Source organism: Hyperolius riggenbachi, chromosome 2, assembly GCF_040937935.1.
Source record: "Hyperolius riggenbachi isolate aHypRig1 chromosome 2, aHypRig1.pri, whole genome shotgun sequence".
In the NCBI taxonomy this organism is placed as follows: Eukaryota; Metazoa; Chordata; class Amphibia; order Anura; family Hyperoliidae; genus Hyperolius; species Hyperolius riggenbachi.
In genome coordinates, this window is record NC_090647.1 from 86681277 (window position 1) to 86695192 (window position 13916).

The window sequence follows — 13916 nt, forward strand, 5'->3', positions numbered from 1 at the left end:
AGATGTTAAGCTGTGTACACACAGTAGATATATTTTACCCCACACAATCTTTCATGATTGTTCCCCCACGGAAGAACTGCTGGGCTGTTAATCAGAGTGCAGAGTTCTTAAACAGGGATGATCAATGAGATGTAAAGATCTATGCGTTCATGCAGGATTATTTACAATTTGTCTGCAAAGATATGCAGCTTGAAAATGGACTAATCAATGTAAACCTGATTAATTTTCAAGCTGCATATATTTGCATAACAAAATTTACATAATTCTGCATAAACTCAAATATTTGCATCTTATTGATCATCCCTATTCTTGAGAGGGGGAGATAATCCGGTGCCCTGCTGCAGCTCAAAGTGGGAACTACAACAGCGGTTGGCCAAGCAGTATCCTATCTCAGCACATTATGGGAAGGCCAACGACATCAGAGGACATCTATACTCATGCTACAGTTTCACCTGGAACTGATCACAAATGATTGGGAGACAAGTTTCGTCTGTGTGTATACGGCTTACAGCAAATCAATTGTACGGCATCATACCCATCTGCCGTGATCCTTACATCTACCAGTTCACCTTTATTTAACCTCTTGAGGACTGCAGGGCTAAACCCCCCTAGTGACCAGGCAATTTTTAGTTTAAAAGGCCACTGCAGCTTTAAGGACAAGCTGCAGGGCCGCACAACATAGCACACGAGTGATTCCCCCCCCCCCCCCCTTTTCTCCCCACCAACAGAGCTCTCTGTTGGTGGGGTCTGATCGCTCCCCCCATGTTTATTTTTTTTTTTAATTAATATTTATGTTTGTGTTTTTTTTTTTAAAAACACTGCTCCTTTAAACCCCTTCCCTCCTTCGCTCCCTCCCTCCCTCCCCACAGCCGGCCAATTACGGCGATCGGCTGTCATAGGCTTCTGCCTATGAGAGCCGATCGCTCTCTTGTCCCCCAGGGGGACAGCCGTGTCACACGGCTGTCCCCAGTGCAGCGCTGCTGCTGATCGCAGCGCTGCACAGAGTAAATAGACGGCGATCACGCCGTCTAACAGTCTCCCGAGCGGCAATAGCCGCTCGGAGACTGAAGGCGGGGCGGAGCTCCGCCCCCCAAGCAGGAGATGCGCGCGCAGCCTGCGCGCGATCTCCTGCAAAACAGAGCCCCAGGACTTTACGCCAATTGGCGTTAGGCGGTCCTGGGGCTGCCGCCGCGGCCACGCCTACTGGCGTGACACGGTCGGCAAGAGGTTAAATACAATTTTAACAAGCAAAAGAGTACATTTGCTACAATGGCCTCGATTCATAAACAGCAGTGCGATAAAAAAAATCTTGTCGGGAAAATACCGCACTCGGTATTTTCCCGGTCTGTGTGCTAATTCATAAAGATTTCCCCAGCTGCCCTTGGAGGTCGGTAAATTACCGCAGCCCATTGAGCGGTAGAGTAGAGCAGTGTCTCGATTCTCTCTTTGCCCTGCAGAAATGAATCACACAACCGCCTCTCTCCACTGATGACTCAGACAGATGAGTCACACAGTCTTTCCCTGCCTGCTAAATGACTCACACAGAGGGCTCTCTGGCTCTCTCCACTGATGACTCAAACAGACTTCGGATCTCTGCACTTTTGCATTCATCAGAGCTGTCAGAGCTGTCGGTAACTTGTTATCGCCTCACTAGAGGTGTCGGTAACTACCGCCAGGCTTACCGCATGTTGAAGGCTTTATGAATTGACATTTGCTGACAATTTACTGACATGTGTTGTCGGTAACAGCAGCCAAGTCGGTAATTTATCTCCCTGGTCGGTAATGTCAGCTTTTCATGCGGTAACAGCCTTTGTGAATTGACATTTTGCTAAGTGGTCGGTAAAGTCTGCTGTTTTCAGCATTACCGCATGAGGTAATGCTTTATGAATCGAGGCCAATGTATCCAAATATCACAGGACAGTAAACCATTTTTTTGATTGGCTGCTAAGGTCTACTGCACTTTTTGTACTATTATTTACCTGGCAAGTTCACCTACACTGCTGGCTCCAGGCACAGTGGAAGGATTACAAGTGATTGTCTGAACTGAACATTTATGCATGATAGACTGCAGTGTACAGTGTTCTCCCCCAAAAAATTTTTCCAGCCGGGGGGCATGAAAAAGTAGCCGGGTGGAGTAAGATGAGAATGCAGGGCAGGTGTTTCTCTGCTTACAGCAGAGGTGGAGGCGAGAAGATAACAGCCGGGTGCTCACCAAAACTAGCTGGGTGGAGCACCCAGCTAAAAGAGCCTGGGAAGAACACTGGTGTAAATTGAGGCACTCCATAAGAAAAATAGCAGTATCACATATATGCCTTATAGATGTACAAAATACATTTGTTACCACTAAAACTATTTCAGGAATAAACCTACAGCTTTGTTGAATAGGATCGCTGTACAAGGCTGACAAGCTTCGTGTTCCCGTTATTAAACACAGGAAAGAGCTGACTTCAAGTTTTAACCAGACAAAATCACCCCAACATGCTATATAATGCAGCTAGACGATAACATTACATAAAATAAGAGCTAAAAAAATATATAAATTAAATAGTTGTAAAAGTAAAGCATAATAGGGTAACAAAACTATGGTCACAACAAAGAAATGGGATATTCATTTTGGGGCTCCATTTGGAAAGACCTTCGCAAGTCCCAGCGAGGGATGATCGAGGAGATGCAAATTTTACTGTACATTTAAATTTCATGTAAATTATAAGCAGCTTAAACTGGGAACAAGAAAAATTGACAGGAAGTTATTCAGTTTGGTCCAATTTCAAGCAGCATCTCATTTACATGAAATTTGAATGTTAAAGATTAATTATTTGCATCTCATTCATCATCCATAGACAGCTTGTAGAAGTTCATTCACAGACCATGAACATTATATTTGTCTCAGCAGTGTGCAGAGGTTACCTTTCTCATGACTTAACCCATGGCCTTAAAGTGTACCAGAGATGAAAATCCCTAAAGAGTTGATACTTACCCGGGGCTTTCTCCAGCCCCATAAGCTCACCTGAGCCCCACGCCGTCATCCCGCGGGCTGCCATTCAGCACCAATAAAAGCTCAGTCGCTTCCAGTCTGGGTCTTCTGCGCATGCGCAGACCTCCCGCACATGCGCAGAAGACCCCAGACTGGTAGCAACTGAGCTGTTACCGAGGCTGATCGCGACTGAAGGGCAGACTGTGGAAGGACAGCGAGGGACGCATCAGTGCTTATAGGGCTGGAGGAAGCCCCGGGCGAGTATCAAACCTTTAGGGATTTTCATCTCTGGTACACTTTAAGAGGACTCTGTCCAGCCCCAAAGACATGTCTTTTATATGATGTAGTGTAACCACTTTCTGCAAAATGTAAGTTTATAAACTTCCTATTTATGCATATTTAGGGCAAATAGGAGGTTTATAAAAGTCCTAGTATTCCACTAAAGCATGGGCACAAGTTTGAACCCTTAAGCTCATGGCATGAAATGGTTAATGTTGAAGAAATATTGATCGACATCTACCAACATATTGTGGTGAACATTTCTTCAGCAACTTCTAACTGTGGCACCAACCACTAAGGTTAAGCACCTATAGGTCTTGGTCTATGCCCTGGCCTTTGATAAGAATGTGTCTTAAGAAGATTTATGGTTGATCTCCCATGTAGGCATCTTCTTTTCTTTTCCATGGATGAGAGTGTGGTAGGAAACTTCTCTATACCTGCTTCTATCTCAGAAGCCTTCAGGGAAAATGCAAGACAACATTCTCTTCATGCTGGACCAGTCCCGTGAATAGAGGCCCTATAGCCACACCACAGTTTCCATAAACGGCCACAAATTGTATGATTAGGATATCATCATCTAATGTCTACAGGTAGCGTTATTCAATAAGGCACACATATGCAAACTCCTATAATCCACAGCAACCAAGCATTATATCAGCTTTTGTTGGTTTAGCTGATGAATGGTGAAATCCGGTTGCTTGAGACTACCAAACTCTTCACATCTCCCCTGCCGCCAATACTGAATAAGTCTGTTTACGCAATGAGATGTACAGCTACTAGACTATGGTTTGTGATGGTTTTGGGTGACAGACCGCCAGCAGCCTGCGATCCCGGCCAGGTGGCACGTACTGTACAATAGAAGAAGCTGGTGGCTTCCGTCTGCAGAGGCAGAAAAGTAAATGGCCAGAGAAGAAGAAGTTGCCATAAAAGGCTTTTACCAAAACTTTACAAACTAAGAAATAGCTACTAAGCTGGGAGGGAAGGCCATTTACTTTCCTCTGTGCCCTACAGCAAAAACACTATCACATTGGTCCTGCCAATACGCTAGCATTTCTGACACATTACAGCTCCTTTATACATAAACTAGAAACCAGGAATACAAATGGGCACTGAAACAAGACAATCTATGCATTACCTCTTGAGAGTCGGCTATTGTAAACTGCACTCTGGCTAAGTAAAAAAACAATAAGTTACTTTACCAAGTTATAAAATAAGAGTCAGTCAGGTTAGGTGGACTATAAACTAATTGGTCTGCCCAGATTTTTAGTCTATCAGTAAGAAATGATCCATTCATATTGAAACTTGAAGGTATCAGCCAATCAGAAGACCTCTACTCGGCCATTTCATCAGCTGTGAGAGATCTTGTAACAATTTTCCATGTTCCTTCTGCTTGGCCAAGGAGAAACATCTACGGTATTTAAAAAAATAAATAAAATCAAAGCTTTTCCTTCTGCTGCAAGGGACAATTGGTAATGGATTGATGAAGGACATTTGGTTTACTGGAGGCCTGGTAGAGCAAGATCCGTGAACGGTGGTGTGACAAGATAGCAGCATCGATAGGCACTCAGACCTCGACCTCTGCCTCTACCGCTCCGGAAGCACAGGAAGCCTGGATTGTGCGGGTTGCAAGCGTTAAGTAGAGTCCTTCTTCATGGTTCTAATGAGTATAGTAGTTACATGGCTTTTGAATTCTCACTCAGCAGCTACCACAAGGGGGTGTCATGCATTGGAAATTTCTGTATCTTTTAGAAAAGTTTGTTTCTCGCCATTAAGCTCATTGTTCATTTTGTAATGAGATAAATTCCTTTCTGGTACCGAGCCTGCAGCTTCTGTGCTGTGCCATATACCGTATCCAAAGTATATAACGAAGCCTGAATAAACAGAGAAAAAGACAGGACACATTGCAATTTAATCAATGCAATCATTAATAGGGATAAGGCAAAATACATGTACAGCAGTGCTGGTCTTTGTGTACTTGAAAGTGTGTCTATTTTAAAGCACGCTGGAAGTGAGTGAGGGGTATATGAAGGCTGCTGTATTCATTCCCTTTTAAACAATACCAATTGCCTGGTAGTCCTGCTAATCTTTCTGGCATCAGTAGTGTCTGTATCACACACCTGAAACAAGCATGTGGTTAATCCGGTCAGATATGCATGCTTGTTCAGGGTCTATGGCTAAATGTATTAGAGGATCAGCAGGATAGCCAGGGAATAGGAATTGTTTCAAATGAAATAAATATGTAATCCTCCATGGAATAAATTGGTCAAAATAAAAAAGCCCACTAAAGCTAAATATAGTCAGGCTATTTATGCTAAAATGTCACAAAACTGCGGTGACAACCAAGAGAGGATGCAAATCACTGTTCTCCGCATGGGGGTATAGGGAGATCTGAGAGTATAAAAGTAAGGGAAGCTGGGGCTAGCAACAAACGTAAACAGGTGAGAGAATCTTTGATTTGCCAATCCAAACTTTGCTTCCAGGGTCAATATCATTGGCCTGACGGAATCGCGCGTGTGTGTGTGTGTGTGTGTGTGTGTGTGTGTGTGTGCGCGAGAGTGCGTGTGTGCGCGAGAGTGCGTGTGTGCGCGAGAGTGAGCGTGTGAGTGAGAGAGTGAGCGTGTGAGTGAGAGAGTGAGCGTGTGAGTGAGAGAGTGAGCGTGTGAGTGAGAGAGTGAGCGTGTGAGTGAGAGAGTGAGCGTGTGAGTGAGAGAGTGAGCGTGTGAGTGAGAGAGTGAGCGTGTGAGTGAGAGAGTGAGCGTGTGAGTGAGAGAGTGAGCGTGTGAGTGAGCGAGTGAGCGTGTGAGTGAGAGAGTGAGCGTGTGAGTGAGAGAGTGAGCGTGTGAGTGAGCGTGTGAGTGAGAGAGTGAGCGTGTGAGTGAGCGTGTGAGTGAGAGAGTGAGCGAGTGAGCGTGTGAGTGAGCGAGTGAGCGTGTGAGTGAGCGAGTGAGCGTGTGAGTGAGAGAGTGAGCGTGTGAGTGAGAGAGTGAGCGTGTGAGTGAGCGAGTGAGCGTGTGAGTGAGCGAGTGAGCGTGTGAGTGAGCGAGTGAGCGTGTGAGTGAGCGTGTGAGTGAGCGAGTGAGCGTGTGAGTGAGCGAGTGAGCATGTGAGTGAGAGAGTGAGCGTGTGAGTGAGAGAGTGAGCGTGTGAGTGAGAGAGTGAGCGTGTGAGTGAGAGAGTGAGCGTGTGAGTGAGAGAGTGAGCGTGTGAGTGAGAGAGTGAGCGTGTGAGTGAGCGTGTGAGTGAGAGAGTGAGCGAGTGAGCGAGTGAGCGAGCGGGTGAGCGTGTGAGTGAGTGAGCGAGTGAGCGTGTGAGTGAGTGAGTGAGCGAGTGAGCGAGTGAGCGTGTGAGTGAGCGAGTGAGCGTGTGAGTGAGCGAGCGTGTGAGTGAGCGAGTGAGCGAGTGAGTGAGCGTGTGAGTGAGCGTGTGAGTGAGCGAGTGAGTGAGCGTGTGAGTGAGCGAGTGAGAGTGAGCGTGTGAGAGTGAGCGTGTGAGAGTGAGCGTGTGAGAGTGAGCGTGTGAGAGTGAGCGTGTGAGAGTGAGCGTGTGAGAGTGAGCGTGTGAGCGAGTGTGTGAGAGTGAGTGAGTGTGTGAGAGAGTGTGTGTGTGTGAGTGAGTGTGTGAGAGAGTGTGTGTGTGTGAGTGAGAGTGAGTATGTGTGAGTGAGTGAGAGTGAGTGTGTGTGAGAGTGCGTGTGTGCGTGAGAGTGAGCGCGTGAGAGTGCGTGCGTTTTTCATTATTGTGACTGCAGCAATAAAGTAATATGCTTCATGCATCAGATCTTACCTATTACCATCCAGACTGCGAATCGTATCCACGTGCCTCCATCCAGCTGCATCATAAGGTAGACGTTTACAAAGATGCTTAAAATTGGCAGCAGAGGTAGGAATGGTACCTAAAAATAAGAAGTAACAAAGACCTATTAAAGTGCAGGCAATCTTCCACATTTAATGTACACTGAACTGATCTTGCTAGGAGACCATGTGGGGTGGCATGAAATCAGGGCTGACATTAGTTAGCAAATGCACACAGCAACATGAAAAGAAAAATGCAATATTAGAAAGAATAAAACATTCAGCATTTTGATTTGAAAGTACTGGACCGGAAAAATGGTTTTTAATTCCTATGCTTAGGAAGAGGGCACGTTGGAGCGCATTGAATGGCTGCAGTCTGGGAAGGAAACAAGTTCTCAACAGAACCACCTGCCTCTTAGTTCTGCCCATTGGAAATCTACAACAGTACCGCCTCTTAGTTCTGCCCATTGGAAATCTACAACAGTACCTGCTCAGAATACAGGTATGAAGCACTTCCCCTTTACTCAGCCTAAGCTAAATTCACATTCAAGTACTTCCTGGCCTTACAAGGAACCATGCAGAGGTAAGCCTCATTGTTCAATTATTGCCCATTGCTTGTGCTACAATGGTGTCGGGGGAAAGAAGAAGGGGAAGAAAAAAAAAAAAAAAAAAAAAAAAAAGAAGACGGTAAAACACCACATTTGGTATTTTGAACTTTTCCCCCCAAATTCACTAAGATTTCCTCACATGCAGTAAAGGTTTCGGTAGTATATCGTAAAATGGTGCTTCAACTCACTAAACCCTGCTCCATAATGTAGAAGTCTCAGCAGCTGTGAGACTTCTACAAGTGTCTGCATGAGCCGTTCCTGTCCTTTGCATCCCTTTAGATGTGAATGCATGCAACTAGAGGGATAGCTTCTGAGTATCAGTATATAGATCTGCACATCTAATGGCCCATACTCACGGGCAACTTTTTGGGCCGGTCGTCAGCACACGTGAGCGTGTGGGCGACAGCTCCTCGCCAGGTCCCTCCGCGTACACATGCGAAAGAGGGACCAGCGGCGCGACGGAAGCTGTCGCCGACGTTCCTCCTCCCCTCGCCGGAAGCTCCGTATTCCTCAATGGAGGTTGCAGTCGCTAGTCCGCGTACTCACGCGGACTAGCGACAGTTGCGGCGGAGTTGCGGTGACAACTGTCGCCAGGCGATTGAGCAGTTCAATCACCTGGCGACATCAGCGACGAGTGACAGTTCGTGTGCGCGCCCGTGCAACAGCGCATACTCACGGGCGACCTGTCGCCGCAACACGCGCGCGCCGCGTGTTGCGGCGACAATTGTAGCCCGTGAGTATGGGCCATAAGAGGATACAGAAAAACGTTGCAAGCATGTTTTAGCTTTTTGCCTGATATCCCGCTCACCAGTGTATTGGAACAAATGGGGAGAGTAACAGGGCCAGGTGGCTCTCCCCATTTGGTCGTCTCCCTTGTCCTATCAATTTTACCGAATGCGGATGGCTAGTTATCCACAAGTACCGACACGTCTTAAAATACCAAGTATTTTACTGTTTTACCGAATGATCTAGTCTTTTTAAATGGTCATTTATTGAAGCATGTACCATTCAAGTCAGTAATTTACCTCACAAGTCAGTAATTTTACTTCTCAACAAAGGTAAAGTGGTCTAATGACTTGGCATTTGGCAAGATGGTCTGTAAAATCAGCAGTTTTCTGCATTACCGTATGTTGTTATGCTTAGTGAATGGAGCCCAATGAGGCACAATGAAGGACTGAGGTCTCTAAGTTATTATATATAACTGGCCTGGAAGGTCCCTTTAACAGTGGTTATAGATTACCAGTGTCTGATGCATCTATATATCTCTTACCTTAAAAGACAGTTTGGTTTTACTCTCTGGTTGCCTCCAAACGATGACGGTGAAAACGATACATAAAACAAGAAAGATGATGACAGGTATAATCACGGATACATGGCCTTGTATCAGAGCGTCCTGGCCAAACACAGTGAGGCAGCAAAATATTGTGATGATCAAACCTGCAAATAGAAAACAAGAACAAAGCATCAGAGTCTGACTCTCTCAGCATATGAAGTACTAAGCTGAGCTTTTCTGAAACTTTATTGGTCATCGTTACTTTCTTAGGTAATGTCCGGTTACTTTAAACAAATCTCAGTTCAGTTTTGCTATATGTAGTATAACCAATAGCAAACATATCCGCTTGCTTACCGCATTTGTGTACATCCAACACACAGCCACCGCAATCTCCCAGTATAATATAGTATAGTGTAGTGTCTTTCTGAATGCCCTGTCAGTTTATTTTGTTATTCTGTTTAAAGGAAACCAGAGATGTAATAAAGTAAAGGTTTTATACATACCTGGGGCTTCCTCCACCCCCATGCGCCCGGATCCCTCCCACGCTGCCACCCTCAGTCTTCATCTTCTGTACCGAGTCCCGTTACTTCCTCCAGTCGCGGCCAGTCTGATGCAAGATAAGTGCACCATCTACGTACCTCTCCAGGAGCCGCCGGAGAGATACGTAGAGGGCGCACTTCTCTTGCGCAGACTGCCCGCGACTGGACGAAGTAAAGGGACGCGGTACCGGAGCTGCAGGCATCAGAGGAAAGCGGCGTGGGAGCGATCCATGCGCATGGGGGTGGAGGAATCCCCAGGTATGTATAAAACGTTTACTTTATTCCAGCTCTGGTACACTTTAAGGTTATCAAAACAAATTATACAATGATTTGCATCCAGCTATAGGATTACCAAGGAGGACTTGGAATCTGTAGCAGTTTTCAGACTACCCAGGTAGTTTCTCTTCTTGCATGTGCAATTACTTTCATGTAACAGCAACAATCGTTGCTTACGTTCCACACCTGCACTAACTGGGTAGCGGACGGTAGCTTTTACTCTCTCGATCTGACAGATTCAAATAGGATAGCTATGGGTTAGATGTGTATTTGTATGAGCTTAAGGCCCCTTTTACACTTGCATTACAAGTCTGCGTTGCGCTACCCCGGGTAACCCAGCACCAATGCAAGGCAAAGGGGCCTAGCACACTTAGTGTCACGCGTTGGAAGTGCCCGATCAACCGCCGAGTCATCGTAAAGTAAACCGTGCGTTACCACTGGACTTCTGCGGTGGCAGTAATGTAGGTTAATGGGCAACGCATACCTTTTAAGAAGGTTGCTGCATATGCAGAATAACAGGAATACGAAGGGGATCCCCAGTGATGTACTTCCTGTCTAGCAGGGACTACACCACTTGGCGAGAGGCGTGCGGCGCTTGGCACACTCTGTTGCAGGGTCATAGGTTTGTGATTTTGTGCGTTGCGGAGCGATGCGGTGGCACCACAAACCTCAAGTGTAAAACTGGCCCAAAGGATACCTGAACTGAGGGGTATATGGAGGGTGCCGTATTCATTTCCCTTCAATCCATACTAGTTGCCCGGCACTCCTGTCCCTTTGATCCAGTTACCACTGCAGCCACACACCTGAAACAAGCATGCAGCGTGCAACTGAAGCCCAACTAGATGAAGTCCGACTTCAGTCAAACATCTGATCTGCATGCTTGTTCGGGGTCTTTGGCTAAAAATATAAGAGGCAGAGGATCAGCAGGAGAGCCAGACAATGGCTGTTCTTTAAAAGGAAATATGGCAGCCTCCATAACCCTCTCAGTTCAGGTTTACTTTAAACAACGTACGTGTGGTGAATAACGTAATCAATTCCGGCAACCTGTGGAGCTGAAATAAAATTGTGCCAATTTATCAGCAAAAAAAGCTACTTATTTGGAAAAAATGCAATATTTAAAAATGAACATGCTGGCTGTCAAAGGACTCATGAAGATGCAAGAGAAGGTTACAAAAATGAACACCAGAAGTGTGATGTATCCCAATGCGTCAATGAAAAGCCTTTCCTGTGAGTGGGATTTTTCAACTTCCCAAAACTTATTTGCACCTTCTTCCCATAGAGCAAGTTACAGACTTTGTATTGGTTTAAATGTGAAACTAGTTTTCTGTCTTCTCACTGTGCCCTCTAGTGGTGACAAGATCAGTTTATTTATGCTAAGGAAAAATGCATTGTGAACCTGAAGCGAAGTTGCAGGACACAGATTAGAAAACTCACATATCTTCATACATAAAGCTTTCTAATACCAGCTGTAGACCACTATGGGGACAAATGGATGTAATCTTCTAAGCTGATAGTAATTACTACTTTGATTGGCTTTTCAACAACGTTGCACTATGGTAATAGGACATCTGCTGAATTCTAAGCTGCACAAATTGGTCAATCCCGAATGCTTGCTAAGATCCACTCAAAGAATCATTGTCCAAGATTTCCTTCAAAGGAAACCTGAAGCGAGAGGTATTGGGAGGGAGCCATATTTATTTACTTTTAAACAATACCAGTTGCCTGGCCGTCCTGCTGATCCTGTGCCTCTAATACTTTTAGCCTTAAAGAGAACCCGAGGTGGGTTTGAAGAATATTATCTGCATACAGAGGCTGGATCTGCCTATACAGCCCAGCCTCTGTTGCTATCCCAAACCCCCCTAAGGTCCCCCTGCACTCTGCAATCCCTCATAAACCACAGCCATGCTGCTGGCAAACAGCTTGTCAGAGCTGGCTGTGTTTATCTCTATAGTGTCAGTCTGCTGCTCTCCCCGCCTCCTGCAGAACTCCAGTCCCCGCCTGCATCCCTTCCCTCTCTGCTGATTGGAGGGAAGGGACGGGGGCAGGGACCGGAGCTATGCAGGAGGCGGGGGAGCAGCTGAGACTGACACTACAGATGTAAACACAGCCTCACAGCAAGGCTGTGATTTATGAGGGATTGCAGAGTGCAGGGGGACCTTAGGGGGGTTTGGGATAGCAACAGAGGCTGGGCTGTATAGGCAGATCCAGCCTCTGTATGCAGATAACATTCTTTAAACACACCTCGGGTTCTCTTTAAGATGGGTACACACAGCAGATAAAAGTCTTTGGAAAATGAAAGATCACATACCAATTTTACCCCCTTTCATATAGTATGAGAGCATACTCTAGTCTACACAGTCTATTCTATTGAGCTGAACTCCCAATCAGATAATAAAAAAAACTTTGCAAGATGCTGCACACATTCAAAAGATCAGTATCTGCAAAAGATCTGTTCCTGCAAAATGCATTCAGTCTATATCTGCAGATCCTCATACACGCCTTGTTTAACAGACATTCATCTGCAGATCAGATCCACCAGGATGGATTTTCAGATCTGCAGATGAATGTCTGTTAAACAAGGTGTGTATGAGGATCTGCAGACATCAGACTATGAATGCAATTTGCAGGAGCTGATGTTTTGCAGATACTTATCTTTTGCATGTGTACAGCGTCTGTGTGCAGCATCTTGCAAAGATTTTTATCTGATGGGGAGTTCAGCTCAATAGAGTAGACTGTGTAGAGTATTCTCTCATACTACATGGAAGGGGGTAAAATTGGTTTGTGATCTTTCATTTTCCAAAGACTTGTATCTGATGTGTGTACCCACCTATAGACCCTGAACAAGCATGCAGATCAGCCCCATGCTCGTTTTAGGGGTGAGATTCAAAAACTACGGCAGCCAAATACATCAGAAAGGCTGCCAGGTAACTGGCATTGTTTAAAAATAAAATGAGGCAGCCTCCATATTTCACTCACTTCATGTTCCTTTTAAACCATATCTCCAGTTATTTTTAGTATAATCAAGTGACTTGCCTGCAAGCAGAGCTGTTCCTCCTCTATAGAGGTTGTAAACATACAAATATTTCCAAGTTACATGCAAATTGTATGCAGTTTGGAATTGGACCAATGAGATGCATGTCCTGCTTGTTTTGATTAGCCAAATTCAAATCTGTGTACAATTTTCATTCATGTTGCACCCAAGCCAACATTTTTAGAATATCACTGACCACCTCCACTAATAACTTTAATATCCTGAACTGCCTTCTGGGAGGCGGAATGGCCCATGCTGCCTATCCTCTTCCCTCCTGCATTGCTTCCTTGGAGAAGGCGTGGCCTGGAAGGGAGACCTGTGACAGGCGGGCATTTAAGAGAAAGGCGGGGGTCAAACTTGCGTTTTTTCCGCACTGGGAAAAGCCAATGCAATGATTGTCTGTGGTGCTGATGCAATTTTAAGAGAAAGGAGATAAACCTGTCTCAGGACTTTGCTGCTATTCGTTCCTCAGAGATCAACAGCAATGACAGAGGTTCCAACCCTTTGGAAATGTTGAAAGTTTCTGGCCTGGCCAGGTTGCTAATGCCAATGCCAAACTCTGAAATAGTCAGAGTTATTGCCAAGACTCACCTATAAAACCAGCGGAATAATTTACTATGGAACCCGATAACCTGGTGGGCTCTGGGTTTGTAGGGTAAAGCAGAGATTTGAACGTGAACTTCTCATCCCCCAGAAATCCAGCCTGAGACTCGCTGGTGCTGACAGACTCGTTGATAATATCAGTATCATCATTGGTGCTGGCCATCTGGTAAGCGAGATTCGGCTGCTCTGGCTGATATCTATGGGCAGACAAAAACATAAGCTAAAGAATAGTGCAGTAAACCTTAAGCAAGGGACCAAATCATATAAAAGACACGCAAGAACATTATAGTAGTTGGGAGAAGAAATGATGTCCCCAAGGCCTAGTTCACATTATAAATCGCCAGCACTATCGCAAGTGCTGAACGATTTATTGAGCGATTTTGAAAGCGCTTTTCTAAGTGCTTTTGTGTAGCTTTTTTTTTTTTTCACTTCCTGACGTCAGTCGGTGAAAAGAAAAAAAAAAAAAAAAAAAAAAACTACACAAAAGCACTTCGAAAAGCGCTTTCAAAATCGCTCAATAAATCGCTCAGCGCTTGCGATAG

General features: G+C 45.3%; 1 protein-coding gene across 1 annotated transcript in view; it reads right to left on the reverse strand.

Annotated features, from left to right (window-relative positions):
• Window positions 1-1017: 1017 nt before the first annotated feature.
• The window catches only part of SLC7A1 (solute carrier family 7 member 1), a 79689-nt gene continuing 66790 nt past the window's right edge, over window positions 1018-13916 (reverse strand). Inside the window, exons 9-12 of the mRNA XM_068267025.1 lie at window positions 13363-13571; window positions 8923-9089; window positions 7037-7145; window positions 1018-5124 (exon numbers count right to left, since the gene is read on the reverse strand). Of these exons, the coding sequence (XP_068123126.1) occupies window positions 4973-5124; window positions 7037-7145; window positions 8923-9089; window positions 13363-13571 (637 nt within the window). The 3' untranslated portion in view covers window positions 1018-4972. The remainder of the gene's footprint in view (window positions 5125-7036; window positions 7146-8922; window positions 9090-13362; window positions 13572-13916) is intronic.